General features: G+C 56.8%; 1 protein-coding gene across 2 annotated transcripts in view; it reads right to left on the bottom strand.

The window, feature by feature from the left end:
• SCN4A (sodium voltage-gated channel alpha subunit 4) overlaps positions 1–18,608 on the bottom strand; it is a gene marked incomplete at its 5' end in the record, with an annotated part of 41,728 nt that overhangs the window by 3,988 nt on the left and 19,132 nt on the right. For both annotated transcript variants that reach the window (XM_081162413.1, XM_081162412.1), the window contains 13 exons: positions 574–678; positions 1,179–1,316; positions 1,574–1,627; positions 1,894–2,172; positions 3,530–3,652; positions 4,196–4,369; positions 4,669–4,823; positions 5,541–5,673; positions 7,602–8,099; positions 12,967–13,323; positions 14,019–14,192; positions 15,997–16,235; positions 17,944–18,097. In XM_081162413.1, coding sequence (XP_081018539.1) covers positions 574–678; positions 1,179–1,316; positions 1,574–1,627; positions 1,894–2,172; positions 3,530–3,652; positions 4,196–4,369; positions 4,669–4,823; positions 5,541–5,673; positions 7,602–8,099; positions 12,967–13,323; positions 14,019–14,192; positions 15,997–16,235; positions 17,944–18,097 — 2,583 coding nt within the window. The remainder of the gene's footprint in view (positions 1–573; positions 679–1,178; positions 1,317–1,573; positions 1,628–1,893; positions 2,173–3,529; positions 3,653–4,195; positions 4,370–4,668; positions 4,824–5,540; positions 5,674–7,601; positions 8,100–12,966; positions 13,324–14,018; positions 14,193–15,996; positions 16,236–17,943; positions 18,098–18,608) is intronic.

Here is an 18,608-nt window from a genome sequence, read left to right as displayed (position 1 = left end):
CCAGCAGGGGGAGTGGCCAGGGCACACAGGACACAGACAGGCAGGAGACACAGGATGATACAAAGCACGAGACAGAAAGGTGTGTTAGGGTTTGTGGTGGTGTTGGCCAGGGAAAGGGGGGCAGACCCATCAGACCAGGCCATTCTATGGGGTCCGTGGGCACCCTCCCTTACTCTGAGACCCTTCCACCTGTCAAGGTCCCCAAGCAGCCCTTCCCCCTTCCCCCAAGCCATTGTCCACTGGAGACGATGTCTGGCCATCCTATTCCTCCCCCTTCTAGGGGCCCCTGCCCCAGAAGCCACCAACTGAGGAGGTGAATGGACACTGGGGGCTGTGTAGGGCCGGGTGAGGGGTGAACCATAGGCTGGAGGTTATCGGGCAGCTTCTGCTCGTGCATGCAGTGCCTTTGCACAGTTACAGAGAGCAGGTGGACCCAGCCTTCCTGCAGGTGAACCCAGCCTCACTCCAGGTAAGTAGCCTGGAGGGCAAAGCGCAGGCTCCATTTTGGCCCATGGGTCCCCTCAGGCGGGAGCCTCATGCAGGCTGCAGGAAGAGGGGCCCAGAGGGCAGTACCTGGGGCCGCGGAATTGGCTTCTGAGGTTTCTTGGAGCCAAGCTTCTTCATGGCATTATAGTATTTCTTCTGTTCCTCCGTCATGAAGATGTCTTTCCCTCCAAAGTATAGTGGGATGGAGCCCGTAAGGTTGGGAGGTCCCCCTTCTCTGCCACCACGATCTCCCTACCTCAGGTATCACCCCTAAAGCAGCCCCTATCCCAGCAGGGGGCCTGGGTGGAAAGGGGGGAGGAGGGCATGGAGGGGACAGAGATGGGGGTTGAGGGAGGGGAGAGGAGGGAGTGACAGAGAAAAGGGAACCTGTGCTGCCTCACAGCCTGCTTTGGGCCACTTCCATCAATATCTAGTTGGGACCCCAGAATGACCTAGAGAGGCAGTTAGCATCACCCTTATTCTATAGATAAGAAAGCCGAGGTTTGGGGAGGCCACGCCACTTGTCCAAGGTTGCCCAGTGGGATCTGAGCCAGGCTTGCTGCCTCAGCTGCGTTGCCAGTGGCAGCACGGTGGGTGGTGAGGCGGAGTGTGAGCCATAAAGGGCTGAGTGGACCAAGGACGGGGGGCGGGGCGGTATGGGGAGGCCCAGGGAGGCGGGGCTGGATACTCATCTTCTTCTTCTGCTGGTTGAAGTTGTCGATGATGACGCCGATGAAGAGGTTGAGGGTGAAGAAGGATCCGAAGATGATGAAGATGACGAAATAGAGGTACATGTAGATGTTCACCTCATACTGCGGCTGCTCCTCTTGCTGCAGGGGCCACAGGGAAGGACAGGGTACGCTGGGTGGGCTTGGGGACACATGCTGGCTGCTCTGTGCTCTCTGGCCCACTGTGGCAGGAGGGGCCTGGGGCCCAGGGGTGGGCCCATCCACTCCAGAGTCTCAGGAGCTCCCGAGGAGGGGACATGGGGGTAAGGGTGGGGATGGGCAGAATGCACACTGCATCCCTGGTCTGAGTCCTCCCCCTTGGCTCACTCCCTCGCCATATCTCGGCGACCCCCACTCACCTCCCGGGAGTCCACAGCTGCATACATGATGTCCATCCAGCCTTTGAAGGTGGCCTGAGAGAGTGTGGTTGGGTGTGAGGGGAGGAGACTGCCTGCTGCCTCTGTCATCCAACCTGGTCCTCTCCACAGGCCACCTGCCCACAGCCCCACTGGGCAGACATCAGGTAGAGGCCAGAGAGGTCTGGACACTACTTCAGGGACCTGCAGCCCTAGAAGCAGGGTGGGCAGCTCCCTAACAAGGAGTGGCAGTGGGCCCAGGTACAACAAAAGACGGGGCACATCCACCCCAGGTCCCTGCAGGGCTAGGGGGTCACACTTACCACCTGCAGGAGGGAGAGGTAGCCCAGACCCACGTTGTCATAATTGACCTTGACGTTGAGCCAGCGGACCTGTCCTGTGTGCATCAAACTCTCACACTGGGATTTATTGTTGACCTCGGAGATGTCGAACCTCTCGGAGGTGGTGGTGTTGATGCAGTAGTAGAACTTGCCAGCAAACAGATTGACGCCCATGATGCTGAAGATGAGCCAGAAGATGAGGCAGACGAGCAGCACGTTCATGATGGAGGGGATGGCTCCCAGGAGGGCATTCACCACCACCTGGGGGGCCGGGGAGGGAGTCATGGCCAGATCTTCTCCCAGGAAGGTAGAGGAAACCTGGTCTCCTCTGGCTCCCCACCTACACTAACCAGGAGACTAGGAAGGGCTGGGCATGACTGTTCAGGGAAGGCTTCCTGGAGGAGGGCCACTCTGAGCCAGGCCTGGGGAAGTCTGCTGGACTCTATGGTTCCAGGCAAGAGAGCAAAGAGCAGGGTTGGGGGCTGTCAGTCTCGTGGTTGGAGAGGGCTCTCTGCTTGGCTGGAGCCATCAGCCCAGAGTTGGGGTGCTGGGTTTCTCTGGAAGCAGTCAGGCCATGGGTCACCAGGCAAGAGACAAACACTCTTTCCTCGGCCCCCATAGGAAACTCAACCCCCGTGACTGGCTCCCTGCTCACCTGCTCACAGCATTGGAGACACAGGAAAGTACAGAAAAGAAGCCACCAGGCCCATTAAAGCAGCTGGGCCCTGGGACCAGAGCCCTGTGCCCCACCAGCCCTGGCCACACAGGCCAATCTCACTATTTCAGACTAAGCCAAATCTGAGAATTGTCTCTTTTCAAGGAGAAGCCCTTTCATGACCTCCAGATGGAGTGGGTGGCACAGACCTGGTGATGCCCAGGGCCTCTATTACTGGCTGGGTCACCAAGCATCTGTGTGGCCATGGGCAGGTCATTTCCCCTCAGAGGGAAGGGGTCCTTCACTCTGGGGCTGGGAAGGCCCAGCACTGGCTGCCCCTTGTGTGAACAGAAGGAGCCACTGGGGATGAGTGCACCCATGGCCTGCAACCAGTGGCTTCTCAGAGGTTTGTCCCTCTGGGGCAGGTCTCGTTCCCAACAGGCCTCCCTTCACTGGGGAAGTCCCATTTGTCCGGCCCAAACACTGTGTTTACCAGTCACTTCCACCCTCAAGGGCCAGAGGGGATCTTTCCAAACTTGCATGACTCTGAGCTCAAGGGCCAGTAGGCTCAGAGCCCTGGGCACAAGTATCTTCCTGCTTGCTTGAGTCTCAGAGCCATGAGGAACCCAGTCTGAGCTGGGAAGAAACACCCAGAAATCCACAGACCTGCTTTCGGTCCACCTCTCTCCTCCCTCTCGCCCTACTGGGAGCCGCCGCAGCCTCTACCGCCCCCCAGTGGCAGCAGAGATGAGCTAAGGAGCAGGACTGTGGGCAGGAATGGGCTCTTGGGCTGGTCCAGGAGGGTGTCTCAGGCCCCCAAACCTGGCCTTCAGCAGGACCATGGGCCGAGCCCTCTGCTTTCCCTGGTGGTGGCCAGAGTATAGACATGTGATCCCTGCACCTTGCCCTGGGGTGGCTGCTCCCCGACCCCCAGTCCCACTCAGAGCCCTCCTCAACACCTACCCTCATGCCCTCGAATCGGGACAGTGCCCTCAGGGGACGCAGGGCACGCAGTGTCCGCAGGGATTTGATGGGTCCCAGCTCCGAGTAGCCCAGCCAGTTGGCCACCAGGCTGATGATGGAGACCTGAAAAGGGAAAGGAGGAGTAGGGTGTCAGGGAGTGCAGGGCCCATCCCCCCCAAGCCCAGGGACAGAGTCCTTGAGGACAGGTCTTCCCCGGGGGACCTTCCTAGACTCACACCTCTAAGGGGTCTCTCCCAGACCCCATCCCTAGTTGGTGGTCCTAGAAATGTCCTAATGCCTATAGGGGCCTGGGCTCCATGTCAGTGATGTCATCAATTAAACAGAGGCCTGTGTGCCCATCAAAGAAGATACAAAGTCCTCCACAAATATTGGCAAGGATGGTAACCCTCCTACCCGCCCCCTTGCCCCTAAGTCTCCCCTTCCCTTCAGGAGAGGGGAGGTCCCCCCAGCTCTTTATTCCCCCTCTTGGGCAGCTGTGTCCACAGGAGCCTGGAGGCCAGTCTCTGCGAGGGCGCACTGATGGGGTGGGGGAGTCTGGCGTGCCATGTGGCCTCGGGCAGCTGCTGCCCCTCGGGCTGGGGCTACCTAAGATCCTTGGCCACCAGGACAGCCTCTGGGCCTGGCTGCGGGCGGCGGCAGACTCACGCCCACGATGAGGAAGTCGAGCCAGCACCAGGCGTTGGTGAAGTACACCTTGAAGCCGTAGGCCACCCACTTAAGCAGCATCTCCAGGATGAAGATGTAGGTGAAGACCTTGTCGGCGTACTCCAGGATGGTGCGGATGACGCGCCGCTGCTCGATGTAGATGTCCTCGAAGGCCTGGGGCACCAGCACAGGGTGGCCAGAGCCCGGGAGGCCGGGCAGCAGCCACATCCCACCCCCTGCCTGACGCTGCTGGGGCCCAGGGGACTGGCACGGGGGCCAGCTGGTGGCTTCTCCCAGACTCCCCGTGCCCATCATGGGCATGAGCGAGTTTCCCCGTGGGGATCAGGTGAGTCCCTCTGGGACTCTGGGTTGGAGACTGTCCGGGCTGCACCCCTCCCACGGCGTGGGAAGGAGGGGGCCCGGCGGGCCTGCCTCTGCCTCTGCCCTTGCCCGTCCCCCAGGGCGGCGCCTACCAGGGCCCCACTGCTGAGCAGGATCATGAAGACGATGAAGGTCTCGAACCAGTTGTGCTCGACGATCTTGAAGCAGGCCCTGCGCAGGGTCCACCACATCTTCCCGCGGCCCTGGGAGATGTCCACGTAGAGGCAGGGACAGCGTTGCACACAGGCTGGGGGAGTGAAGGGGACACCACGTCACGAGCCCGGGGGCTGCCTCCAGATGCACATCAGCATGTTCTGGCCACCTCCCAGGATGCCCCCTGCAGACCTGCATCTCACTGCCCCCCAGACCCGAGGTCCCCACTTCCAACACCTGGCCTCATGTCCTCTGCTGCTGCTTGGAAATGGGTCCAGCCCCTCCCCTGGAATGGGGGCTCAGGCCCTCCCTCCACAGTCTACTCCACGCATGTGCCAACGATGGGCACGCAAAGGAAAGACGCGCAGGGGTGGAGGCCACCGGCTCAGGTGCTGTAACTATCACTGTCCCACCGTCTCCCCCTCTGCCCAGGCAGCCTTCACTCTGCACAGCCCGGGCTCTTTGGGCAAAAATGTTTCTCCGGAGCTGTCTCCTGAGGGCTGAGCAGGCCTTTCTCCCCCAAGACACCGCCGAGGAAGATGACAGTCTTAGGGCAGCTTTTCCTGAGCGCTTCTTTGTGCTGGGCTCCGGGGAGATTCTGTGTGGCAGCCCTCAGGGCGCTGCCAGCACCCAATGCACACACTTAAGGCTCAGGTCAGGGGCTGGGAGGCACACAGCTCTGACACCCGTGTTGGTGCTGCAGGGCAGGGTAGCCTCAGGGGAGAAGGCCCCATACTTTTGGTGACCTGCATGTCCCCGAGAGGTCCCCAGGGAGGTCGTGGGCTGGGGGTGCACCAGGTGAGGGGCTTACCCTCAGTGAAGCACTCCTCAGGCTGCTCTCCCTCGGGGTTCTCCTCCACCTGTTCCTCAGCATCCTCCTCGGGGGGCTTGTAGTCCACTGTGCTGCAGACGGAGGAGTTCCCATCGGGGGACTGTGGCAGCTTCTGCAGGGGCCACAGGGTCATGTGACCCCTGGGTCCTCCCACCAGGTGGGGCAGAGGAGGTCAGGGTGGGAGGCCAGAGGGAGAGGAGAAAGAGGGGGTGGATCAGATCCACTCATTCACTCACTCACTCACTCACTCACTCACTCACTCAGCCATGGACTGTGGAGCCAGCACCGTGGCCCGTGCAGAAGAACCACAGCAGCCAAGGCAGCTGTGGTCCTGCTCTCGTGGCACTTAGATTTGGAGCAGGGCAGGGGCGGTGAGGACATGAGGCCTGGGGAGGGGCGGTGAGGACATGAGGAGACATGCGAAGGCCTCAGGTAAGGGAGGAGGCTGGGAGACAAGCAGGCTGGGGGTGGCTGGGAGGCGTGGGAAGGCCTGAGGGGGGCAGCAGAGGAACAGGATGCCTGAAGGTACTTTTGAGGGGGCATGAGTGGAGGTTAGGACAGACAGGGGCTGCCACAACCCCAGATAATAGGCATATGGTGTCCTCAGGCCTGAGACTTCCTGTCCCTAGGGGCTGTTTGGCTGAGGAATCTGGAAAAGAGGGGCAATTTTCCCAGCCGAAGCTCCAGCCTGGGGCCAAGAGAACCCATGGGAGTAGAGCGGGGTGGGGGAGGCTGGTTGTCTGACCTGGTCAGGCCTCCCCCCACCTCCTCCAGGTGCTCCCTCGGCAAGCTCCCCAGCCCAAGACTCCCTTCTTCAAGGGGACCCCGTCATGGTGGGGGGTGAGGCCCTGAAGAGGAAGATGGGAGAGGGCAGCTGGAGGCCGTTCTGAATCCAGAACGGTCCAGAAAACCAAGGGAGTCCTTGTGTCCAGTTGACAGAAAGGGAAGCTGAGGCACTGGACAACAGGGCAGCCAGGGCAGCCACGGAGCTGATTGCTCCGCCCACGTGCCCCCACTCCCACAATGCCCCTTGGAGCCCTGCTTTCCCCCTTTAGAGAGTGCCCCCGAGCCGTGGCCCTGGGCGTTCTCCAGCCCTCCCCCACCCCTGCTCCTCATACCGAGGCCCAGTCTGTGCCATAGATCCCTGGGTATTTATAGCTTGGCAGGCACTCGGCCCCCTGGAAAGTCAGCGTGCCACATATTTGGGGGAAATAAGAAGTCAAGAACTTTCAGGGCAAAGTTCATTCAGGCTCCGATGCCCAGGGCCTAGAGGGTGGAGGTGGGCAGGGGGCCTGACCCTAGCTTATGCTAGTCCTCCTGCCAGGGATGGGGGGGGGTGCGAGGCTCGGATCAGCTTCCCCAGGAGGCCCAGGCAAGGCCTCAGCTTCAGCCTGAGCTTCTGGGAGTGACTACCAGTCCCTCACCACCCTGGCAGGGGAGGAGAAGGAGGAGGGGACATCTCAGCCAAGCAGCAGGCCCTCTGCAGGGCTGGGCAGGTGGGTCAGGGCTCCTGCTGAGGTTCTCTGTTCTCCAAGTACCCAACCTCACTGGCCCAACACACCTCTCCTCAGAGTCCCCAGCCCAACCTGGCACTTTGGCCCACACTGGGGGGTAAGCGACCAGCCTCAGGTGGGGTCTAAACAGAAATAGGTAACAAGGGCAAGAACCCAGAGTGGGCTAAAGAGAGGCCCCTAGGGTTCCAGCCCTGGAGTAGAGGCGGCACTGGCAAGAACACCTGTCCAAGAGTGCCACCTGCTGGTGAGCGGGGCCCAGATGGACTGAAGGGAGCAGACTAGGGTATTAGGGCAGCCAGGACAGGTCATAATAATCTTGTTAATAACATTAATAACAGTCACCATTTACAGAGAGTTCACTATGTGCTTTACACACATCATCTCATCTAATGCCTCCACAATGACACACTCCTATTTTACAGATGGAGACGTGGAGGCTTAGAGGCTTGTCTAAGGTCACACAAAAATGTGAAGCCGTGTCTATCTGACCTCTGACCCCCCGAGCCAGGCTCTGCGATGAGCTCACCTTGACATCCTCAGGCTCCGAGAAGGTGTCAGTCTCCTCCTCTGTCGGCATCTCCAGGTCAGACTCTTCGGAGGCGATGGGCACGTGGATGGTCAGGTAGGGGTTGTTGATGAAGTTGAGGTGATCCAGTTCAATGCCGGGGGTGGGCCCATCAGCCAGGCCCACGTGGTTCAAGATGTGATTGTCCTTCAGGTCCTTGTCACCCTCCTCAGGAGGTGGTTCCTTCTTCGCCTCGTCCTCGGGGGCACTCTCCCCAGCCTCCCCGGCCTCCCCGGCCTCCACGGCCTCCCCGAGCCTCCCAATGCGGAGAATGATCTCCTTGGGGCTCAGGATCTTGCCGTGCACCAGCCCCAGCAGGAAGGCTTTGGCGAAGCTGATGCCCCACTTGATGCGCCCAATGGCGATCTGCAGGTTGTTCATCTCGCCATCCTCGTCTGGGGCTGCCAAGCTGTCGGCGCTGAAGGAACTCAGCAGCAGGGCCAAGAAGAGGTTCAGGACCTGGGGAGCAGGGGTTGGGGGAGCCTCGGCTCAGCCTCTGGGCCCCTGAGGGTGCCACCTTCAGCCAGCCGAGGGTCCTTAGGCCTCCAGGTCAGACCTACTCCATGTTGAGCATTTTAAAGGAATCCTCACAACTGCTCATGGGGGTGAGGAATGTTACTATCATCCCCATTTGGCAGGTTAGGAAACTGAGGCTTGGGCACAGGATAGGACTCTGCTGACCAAGGCTGAGGCAGGGCTTGGGGAGGCCCACTGGGTGACAGGGACTCTTTCCATGATGCTGTCCTCCACCTCACTGCCAGGGGATGCAGGGCAAAGCACAGCATGCATGTTCTTCCAGGACTTACTGGGAACCTAAATCTTTTGAGCCACCTTTTCTTTTCTGATAAGTGGGATTTTAATAGGCCCTATACTCCCAGTGCCAGATACATGTCCCCTATTCTTCTGGAAGGGGCATTTGACCCCTTTTAAGAGGTTACTGGTTTACCCCCAGCCACTGTCAACCTTATTTTCCAGTGGACATGCATTTACGGAGCCCCCCCCCCCCCAGTGCTCACAGGAGACAGTGGCCTGAGGGAGTCCCAGCCTGATAGAGACAGACATTTGATCAGAAAAATCATATGCAGCGAGTTTGCATGGCAGGGGAGACAGGCATGGAGGCTTTGAGACCATGCTGCTTGGCTTGAGTCCCAGTTTACTAGCTGTGTGTCCTGAGGAAAGTCATACCGCTGCTCTGTGCCTCGGTTTCCTCATCTGTATAATGGGGATGATTCCAGTCCCTACCTCCTTGCATTGTGGTGAGCCCACAGTAGGTGCTCAAAACATGTTGGCTGTTATGTGCGATGCTGGAAGGCAGGGCCAGGTTCTTTCTCTCGGGCCTTAGGAAGGGACTGGGAGCCTGCACATGTGTATCTGCTACCCTGGCCCATCTTCTCCACATGCTCCTTACTGTCTGACTTTCACCAGTGTCCTCCAAGGACTTTTTGTCATTGTCTTAACCATCATATTAACATAATATCTTGAAAATATATATGTTGTGTATCATATATATTCTTTCCCTGGGGGAATATGCTGGGGGGATTCTGCTCCATCTCCATAGCCCAGCTATTTTTCTGCCTTTGCCCCCAACCAAAATTTACTGGTCTTTTTTTCCCTCTCTTGGGGGGAGGCATCTAGTTGCCAGAAACACATCTGAGATGGGAATTAGCTGCTCTCTGGGTCAGCAGGGTTTGCACACGGCTCCTGCCTGGGACAGAAATAGCCTCCTCAGGCAAGGCGGGGGGCAGGGGGCTGGTGGGGAGGCGGATGGACGTCATGCTCCCCCAGGGGCTTGAGGGGTGGGTTACCTATGACCTAGTCACTTCCTCTTCTTTATAGGAACTCAGAGGAAGCGCTCAAGTGCCATGGATGCAGGGGACACGGGTGACCACACTCCCTGGCGGGGTGCCCCGTGCCCTCTGCAGACACCTGCTTCCATGAGCCTGGGGGAGGGGGGAGGGGCGGGGACAGTGCCCAAGGAGCTGACATTGCCACCTCCTCGGCTGCTCCACGCCGTCTGAGCAAAGTGGAAGAACCACAGACCTGGGCCGGAGGAGGGTGTCAGCCGTGTGTGTGTGTGTGTGTGTGTGTGTGTGTGTGTGTGTGTGTGAGACATGCACACAGAGGCAGGGCCGTGCAGGGATCCGGACTCGAGCCCACAGTTTCGGTTCGTAGGTCACTAATTTACCTCCCTGGGCCTTTGCTTCCTAATCTGCCAGGTAGCCAGGAGGGCCCAGAGCGCTCCGAATGCTGGCTGAATGTAGACAGAGGTTGCGGCCCTTGCTGGCGTGGGTGTCAGCGATCTCGTCACTGCGGTTATTGATGGCGTTATTGTTACTGGCATTTCGTAGACCCAGGTTCTAGTCCAGGCTCAGTGTTTCACTAGCTGTGTGGTTCTGGGCAGTGCGGCCTCAGAGCACAGGGCCAACATTACCTGCCTTACATGGCTGTCATTAACAATAATGCAAATAAAGCCCTTCACGCAGGGCCCTGGCCCCGGCAGGAGCCTAGTACTGGGGACTGTGTTGCCTGCGGTGGGTCTCTATACCACGCACGCCGGTGACATTTGAACTCCTCTGGCCTCAGCGGCCAAGCGCTTTGCTAAGCGTTTAGACGTGTGTCATGTAACCCTCAGGACCACCCAGTGAAGTAGGTCACCACCATTAACACCCCCATTTTCCAGATGATATATATTGAGGCCAGATAGGTTAATAACTTGCTCAAGGTTTCCCAGTTAGTGGTGACGAAGTAGGGGCTTGAAATGATTTGGGGTTTGCACACATACAGCCAGAACCCCCTGCAGACCCTCTCCGTCGCCCCAGGTCCTTAAACTTACATTCACAAACTGCTACTCAGAGACTGCTCCCTGCACCCTAATCCTGCCCCAGAGTTCTGCCCAGACACCTTCCCTCTCTCTCCCCACTCCCCAAGACCACCCTCCCAGGGACAGCCTGCCTGGGGTCTCCTGTCTAGTTGTCCCTAGGGGTTGGAGGCTTCATCCTAGGGTCTCCTCCTCAGCTGAGGTGACAACCCCCCCACCAATCTGCTCCTGCCCCCAGACGGAGCTCAGCGATATCTGAGAAGCTCTGACCTAGCAGCCCAAGGATTCCACAGGCCTTTGCTGAACGTGGAGACGTGTGTCTTCCCCACCCCCCCATTGCCCAGGGCAGTGTCCGTCACCACAGGGGGCAGCTGAGCACAGCACTCTTGGTAGGACTGACCCCCACCCCATGCAGAGAAGGGGAGGAGCTGGGGTGGACAGGGCGAGGATAGATGCCTGCCAGGCCCTAGCCACAGCAATGCTGGTCAGCTGGTCCACAGCCCCACGGCTTGTTTCTCATCGGCCCCTGCACCCGTCCCCTGCGCCAGCCCCACAAGCCAACCCCTGAGGGGCCCCTGTACCCCTCCCCTGCGCCAGCCCCACAAGCCAAGCCCTGAGCCACAGTAAATGGCAGGTTGGATGCAGGTTGTGCCATCTCTGGATTCTCCCAACACCTGATTCCCAGGTACAGAGGAAGGTGAGAGGGTGCTAGAAGGCCAAGAGACCCAGGGGCTTGGGATGCCAATTCCACACTGTGCCTTCACTGTCACCTTCACTCCTGCCAGCCACCCTGTAAGGTACCTACTATTGTTCTGTCATGTAAACTTAGAGAACCCAGCCAACCAGAGAGCAGTAATTGGTTCAAGGTCATGCAGATGGCAGAGGAGCTGGGGCTGGCACTTGGATCTACCTGATTCCAATTATTACGTTACTTTACCCAAAACACTAGGTTTCAGCAACACTCACAGTGTGGTCCCTGGGCCTGCGGCAGCAGCATCACCAGAGCTTCTTAGAAACACAGATTCCCAGGCCCCCAGCCCAGAGCTGCTGAATCAGACTGGGGTGGGGGGCAGGAATCTAGGTTCTAAGAAACTCCCAAGAGATTCTTAAGCAGGTTGAGGTTTGAGAACCATTGGATTAAACCACAAAAAATTACCATTTTGAGGGAAACAAAAGAAAAAACAAACAATTGGGACTACGTCAAACTAAAAATTTTTTGCACAGCAAAATCAACCATTAACAAAACAAAAAGACAACCTACTGAATGGAAGAAGATATTTGCCAGTGATACATCTTATAAGGGGTTACTTTCCAAAATTTATAAAGAACTCATGGAACTCAACACCAAAAAAACCAACCCAATTAAAAAATGGGCAAAGGACCTGAATAGACACTTCTCCAAAGAGGACACACAGATGGCCAATAGACATATGAAAAGATGCTCAGCATCACTAATCATCAGAGAGATGCAAATTAAAACCATAATGAGATACCACCTCACACCTGTCAGAATGGCTGTCATCAATAAATCCACAAACAACAAGTGTTGGAGAGGGTGTGGGGAAAAGGAAACCCTTATGCACTGCTGGTGGGAATGCAGACTGGTGCAGCCACCAGGGCAAACAGTATGGAGGGTCCTCAGAAAATTATGACCCAGCTTTTCCACTTCTGTGTATCTACCTGAAGAAACCTAAAACGCTAATTTGAAAGAATATAGGTACTTCTATGTTCACTGCAGCGTTATTTACAATAGCCAAGATGTGGAAGCAACCCAAGGGCCCATCAATAGAGGAGTGGATTAAAAAGTGTGGTATGTATATACAATGGAATATTACTCAGCCATAAACAAGAATGAAATCTTACCATTTTCGACAGCATGCACAGACCTAGAGGGTATTATGCTAAGTGAAATAAGTCAGTCAGGAAAAAACAAATACCATATGATTTCACTTATATGTGGAATCTAAAGAACAAAATAAATGAACAAACAGCATTGAACAGACTCATAGATGCACAGAGAACAGACTGATGGTTGCCAGAGGGGAAGGGTATTAGGAGACAGGGTGAAAGAGGTGAAGTGATTAAGAAGTACTAATTGGTGGTTACAAAATAGTCACGGGGATGTAAAGTACAGCATAGGGAATATAGTCAATAATATTTATCTATAGTACCAGGTGGGTACTGGAAATATCAGGGGGAACACTTTATAAAGTATATGGTTGTCTAACCACTATCCTGCACACCTGAAACTAATACAAAATAATATCAAATATAAATTGTAATTGAAAAATGAAACTAAAGAAAAAAAATGCCATTTTGGGGGGCTGAGGGGGCAGGTAGAAAAGAGCCATGTATCAGTTATTTCATACAGTTCAACCTCACAGGAGAAGGGCCCTTGACTAATAGCCCGACTCAAAGGAAATAAAGGAGATAAAGGAATGGACCATGGCTGGGACACTTGGGTTTCCTGGGCAAGGGTGGGGGAGCTACCCAGCCAGCCGCACTCACCACTAGGTTGCCGATGACCATGACCATGAGAAAGACGGTGAGGCACATGGCCTGGCCCGCCACCTCCATGCAGTCCCACATGGTCTCGATCCACTCGCCGCACAGGATGCGGAAGATGATGAGGAAGGAGTGGAAGAAGTCGTGCATGTGCCAGCGCGGCAGGCTGCAGTCTGAGGCGATCTTGCACACGCACTCCTTGTAGCTCTTGCCGAATAGCTGCATGCCCACCACGGCGAAGATGAACACTATGATGGCCAGCACCAGGGTCAGGTTGCCCAGCGCCCCCACTGAGTTGCCGATGATCTTGATGAGCATGTTCAGTGTGGGCCACGACTTGGCCAGCTTGAAGACCCGCAGCTGCCGGGGGAGGAGGGCCAGGGAAAATGAGGCCTAGGGACCCCTGGCCCAGCCCAAGGGAGCCCCTTCTTTAGGACAAAGAATAATCTCGAACAGCTTGATTCCCCATCCCGAGAGATTGGAGGCCTCAGTTTGCCTCTCTGCTAAATGGGAGCACCCATAAACTACCACTGTGGTCTTCATGTATTCAAAAGGAAAAAAAAGTCCTTACCTGTTAAAGATACAGATAAAATATTTATGAGTGAAATTACAGGTTGGGATTTGCTTTAACATACTCCCCTCCACAAAAAGTGGGGGACAGATGAAACAAGAACAGTAGACTATTGATGGCTGTTGAAGCTGGGTGATGGGCACAAAGGTTTATTACACTTTATACTTTTGTGGCTGCATGAAAGGTCCCATAATAAAGTTTAAAAAAATAATAAAAGTGCTCCCATGGGGTGGTGGAAAGGACGCTAATTCGGAGTTCCAATTCCACTACTAAAGAGCTTCCCCAATCTTAGCTTTCAGATCTGTAGTATGGCCAAAGTCCCCGTTCCAAGGCCACTCAAGGTCACTAGGGGTCAAGCTCCTGGGGCTGTCATTTTGGCCCCCAGCAGCCCTGTGTGAAATGGGAGGGACTCCCTTTCTCCCCATTTTCAGTAAGAAAATCCCCACCCTGGCCCTCCTCAGCCCCGGCCCTGGGGCTCACGCACCAGACGGAAGGAGCGCAGCACCGACAGCCCCTGCACGTTGGCCAGGCCCAGTTCCACCAGGCTGAGGGTGACGATAATGCTGTCAAAGACGTTCCAGCCCTGCTGGAAGTACTCGTAGGGGTCCATGGCGATGAGCTTCAGCACCATCTCTGCTGTGAAGATGCCTGTGAAGACCTGTGGGGTGGGGGACGGTCCCGTCACAGAGGCCCTGGGAACACAGAGCCTTGGGAGTCTCCTACCTGACTCCCACCTCCTGGCAGAGCCTGTGGGTCCCAATAACCCCGAGGGGGCGGGTAATGGTACTCACGGCCCGTGAGTATGTATGTGAGTGAGGAGTGGGGTGGCCACTCTACAGGGCAGATGGAGACCACCCAGAGACCTGGGGCCATCCGTTTCTGGCCGTGTGACCGTGGGCCAGCCCTTAGCTTCTTGGGGCCTCACCCACTCATAAGGAGAGTTAACACTCACAGAGCGCTTGGCGGTTCCCATGATACCCTCACTGGCGTGCCGGTTTCTATGCAGTTGAGAGGGATTATCACACCCGTCTCAGAGAATAGGAAGTTGAGGCTGAGGGAGGCCAGCGAAAGCTCTTGGTCATGCAGCCCACATGGGATGAGTCAAGTCTCAAACCTGCTTGATTCAGCCTCCTGTTTCTACGCCCTACAGCCTCTCTGCCCTCATTGGCGGGGGGGGGGAGGGGGGGAGCAGGACCCAGCAAATCTTGGTGGATTAGGAAGTCTAGGGCAGGGGCCAAAAGGGGGTAAAGTTGGGGGCAATGAGAAGGCCAAAGCCGCCTTCTCCTCACCCCCCAACACAACCCTCTACATGGAGCCTGAGGGCTGCAGAGCCCCTGAAAGCTCCCTAGACACGGCCCCCCTCCTGCCTAGCACCAGCTGCCCTGGGTCCACAGCCTGCCCTGGCACATGCTGAGCCCCACCCAAGAGCTGTCCCTGGCCATAGCAGGTGCCCAGACAGCAGCAGAATGTGGGCAGGGGGTGGGCAGGCGGTGGGCCGGCCCCATCACGTACACCCCAGCAGCTGCGCCAAGTCCAGAGCACGCCCCAGCCCCTCAGCCTAGCCCGGCCGCGGCTGCCTCGGGCATGTCCAAGGAACAGACCTGCCTGCCTCACAGGCTGGGGAGCCCAGGGTCTGATTCCCTTGCTACCCACCCAGTTTTCATCCTGCCCCAGGCCTTAAATCTTATTCTCCTTAAGCCCCCCCACGTCCCTCAGCATAGGGAGAGCATCTTGCCCATTTGCCATCCTGGAAAAATTGGAAGGGAATTGAGAAGGGTGGGGCGGGGCTGGAGGAGGAGGCAGCTTTTTCCCTTTGTCAGGCTCCACCGTGGCTGGCAACGAGGTGATAATGCTCCTAATGGGTAGGGATAAGCAGGCGGATCAGTGTGTGTCAACAATAGTGGAGCAGGAGGGCTGCAGAGAGTAGCAGGCCTGGCCACGCTGGAGCAGTGGTAGAGGGCAGGGGGCCTGAGGGTTGGCGGACTATGCCCTGGGGCCTCCAGGGTGAGCTGGGGCCTCTTGGGCCTGGGTGCCCATGGCTATATGCCTCACTTCCAGGTCCCTCAGTCCCTCTTGGGCCCACAACAACCTCAAAAAGTAAAAGGACTTGTCTCATAGTCCCCCCACCTCCATGCCCCAACTCCCTCATCTCTGCATCCAAGGCACAGCCTGGACTCCAGATCCCTTGGAGTCCTGATCTTAAGGATTCCAGCACCTTGTCCCCATTCTCTCTGCCCCCAACTACCCTGAAACTCAAATACCACATCCCATGGATCACCCCATGTACCTCCCTTGTACATCAACTCATGCCCCCCACATGCTGGGAAAATAACCCCAGCCTGTCCATATATGCCCCCAATAGTGCTCCATATTTCCACACAGTCCAGACGGCCCCATCGAGCCCTGTGTCCTGTCCCCTGTCCTGCCTGGGAATGACTGCCTCTCCCTTGTCCCCTCCCTACCAGGTTGCCCACAGTGAGCACGTGGTCAAATTCGTCTGTCATGGGGTAATGCTCCATGGCCATGAAGAGGGTGTTGAGCACGATGCAGATGGTGATGCCCAGGTCCACGAAGGGGTCCATGACGATCAGGTGGATGATGTTCTTGAACTTCACCCATGGGGCGCAGCAGTTCCATATGAGCACTTTGTGGGCGCACTTGTACCACCATGGTGGGCATTTCTGGTGGGCCTCTTCCAGCTCTGGGAGTAGGGTGGAAGCAAACACGTGATGTGGATTCCCCTCTCAGGTGCTACTTTCTTCCACCTAGATATTTGGGAACCCCCCTCCCAAGCCCTGCCGCTTAGATCGCCACATCTCAAACCCACCCCTCAGGGCCACCTCTCAGTGCATCACCCTCTAGACTCTGGCCCCCCAAAGACCCGCCCCTTAGTGACTTTACCCCACACCCCTTCTCTCAATGGGCTATTTCCACCTTTGCCTTCTTGACACACCCCACAAAGCCCTGCCCCTCAGTGACTCCCACTCCTGCTAGTGGCCCAGGGCTATGATCCCACATCCTGCTCTGGCCTTGCCAAGGGTCTCCAGTGAGTGGTGGGAGGTTGCTGCTGGGGATTGGGTCCCAGTTTCACCTGTGGCTGGCCAATGCCACTGGGGAGCAGACTGGGATCCTTCTGTGGGCTTTCTCACGTTGGCAGTAATGTTGGCCCCTCTAGATTGTCCCCATCCAGCCTGTCCTTTCCCACCAGAGTGCCTTTCTGGAAATATCCCCTGTTCTTGCCACTCTAGCTCTAAAGCCTATAAGGCCCATGGATGAAGCTGCTTCTCCTCCTGGACTTCCAGGCCTGTGCTGCCTATGGGAATCCTCAGGCTAGGCATGAGCTCATTTAATTACTACCAGAAATGTATAAGGTAAGTGCTACTAGTGCCTCCCACCTCACACAGCAGGAAAGGGGACTGGAGTGAGGGCAGTCCCAAGGACACCTGGATTTGGTGCATGATTAGAACACCCCCACAAGGAGTTAGCAACCTGGACCTCTCTTAAAGGCTGTACATTCTAGTCTGACCTTAAGAGCCCCACCCCACCCCCAACCTGGGTGCTATTGCAGGTGTTACTGCCAAAACTTCTCACATCCACCCAGCAAGGGCAGTGTTGAGTGATCTCAGCCACCTCTGCCCAGCATTCCCTGGGGCATTCTCTGGCAGGGCACACAGATACCTGCATGCCTGTCATATAAGGTCAGGTGAGATGGTGCCCTCTAGAGGTTTGCAAAGTCCTCTGGGACCTCCAAGTCCCTCCTGGCACAAGGCGAGTGGCCTGGGAAGGGAACCAGATCTCTTCTATGACAGGTTTCCTTCCTTCCTTCTCTCGCCCTTTCTCTTTTCTTCCCTTCCTCCCTCCCTCCCTATACCCCTGTGTTTCTCCCCATTCATTAATCTTTCAGCCCAGCCAGCCAGCCATCATCTGTCCATCATCCTTCCATCCATTTGTGCGTATCTACCTACCCTCTCTTCATTACCTCCTCCTAACCTCCTCCTGAGACTTGGGGAGCAGCTTGGGGATCTGAGGGAGTCTGTGACTCTACCTGGGCAGAGTCTGACCTTTGGCCTTTAACTTCTACTCAGAAGACATCTGAGGAGCAGGATCTCCAGTTTCCGGAACTTGGGGCCTTCCTGGTTAGTGTTATTGTCCTGTCCTCCATCGCCTTGGCAGCCCCCGGGGCCCTCCCGGAAGCCCCCATTTCCCGTAGCAGCCTGGCCTTGCAGCCAGCTCTGTGGCAGGGTAAGCCAGGACTATATTTACCATGGCCATTTCTTCGATGCCAATATTAAGTTACTGTCCTTCTGAAGCTGGGCCCAGCCAGCCCCACCCCACCTCCTCAGGAGCCCGAGTGGCCTGGTGAGCAGGGCACGCGGTGTAGGATGGGCATGGGGGTGCCGGGCACTCACCTTCCATAGCATCTGAGAGGCCGCTGTCTGCGCTGCAGCTCGGCCTCGGGGGCCCCTTCTCCGCTGGTGACGTGTCCAGGCTGCCATTGCAGTCTTTGCCGTGGGCCGGGTCACCATCTGCCTCCCCATCTTCCAGAGCCTGGGCAGCCTTGGCCTGTGGACCAGCAGGGTGATGGGCATGAAGTCCATTTCTGAGCCAGAAGGATGGACTAATTGCCTTTCAGAGCTTCCTCACGAACACTTTAGGATGGGAGCCTCTTCTCAGCCTGCACTGAGCCTAGTGCAGGTGAGAGGACAACTGCAATGGTGGCCCAAAGTGACGGAGGGTCCTCATCCCTGAAGACCCTCCGCTCTCTGAAGCCTTGACTGAGCCTGAACCTCATGAGATGATACGACAGCGAGCACTGCTCCCTGGGTCCTCATCAGGACCAGCTCCTCTCTTGACATGGACCCATATTCTGCCCAGAAGGAATCACAAAATCATAGATATTTAAGCTGGAAGGCTACTTCTGATTCCTTGTTACATACAGGGAAACTGAGGCACAGAGCTACAAAATGCTCTTTCTCTGCCTGGATGTCTCCCATCTGACCAAAGCCCCCAGCCTGGGGCTTCTGCTCCCCCTGCCTCGGATCCCCCACCCCTTCCTCTCCCTCACCCTCAGCCT

Source organism: Miniopterus schreibersii (assembly GCF_964146895.1).
Source record: "Miniopterus schreibersii genome assembly, chromosome: 16".
NCBI classification, from domain to species: Eukaryota; Metazoa; Chordata; class Mammalia; order Chiroptera; family Miniopteridae; genus Miniopterus; species Miniopterus schreibersii.
This window is presented reverse-complemented; position numbering and strand designations above follow the sequence as displayed.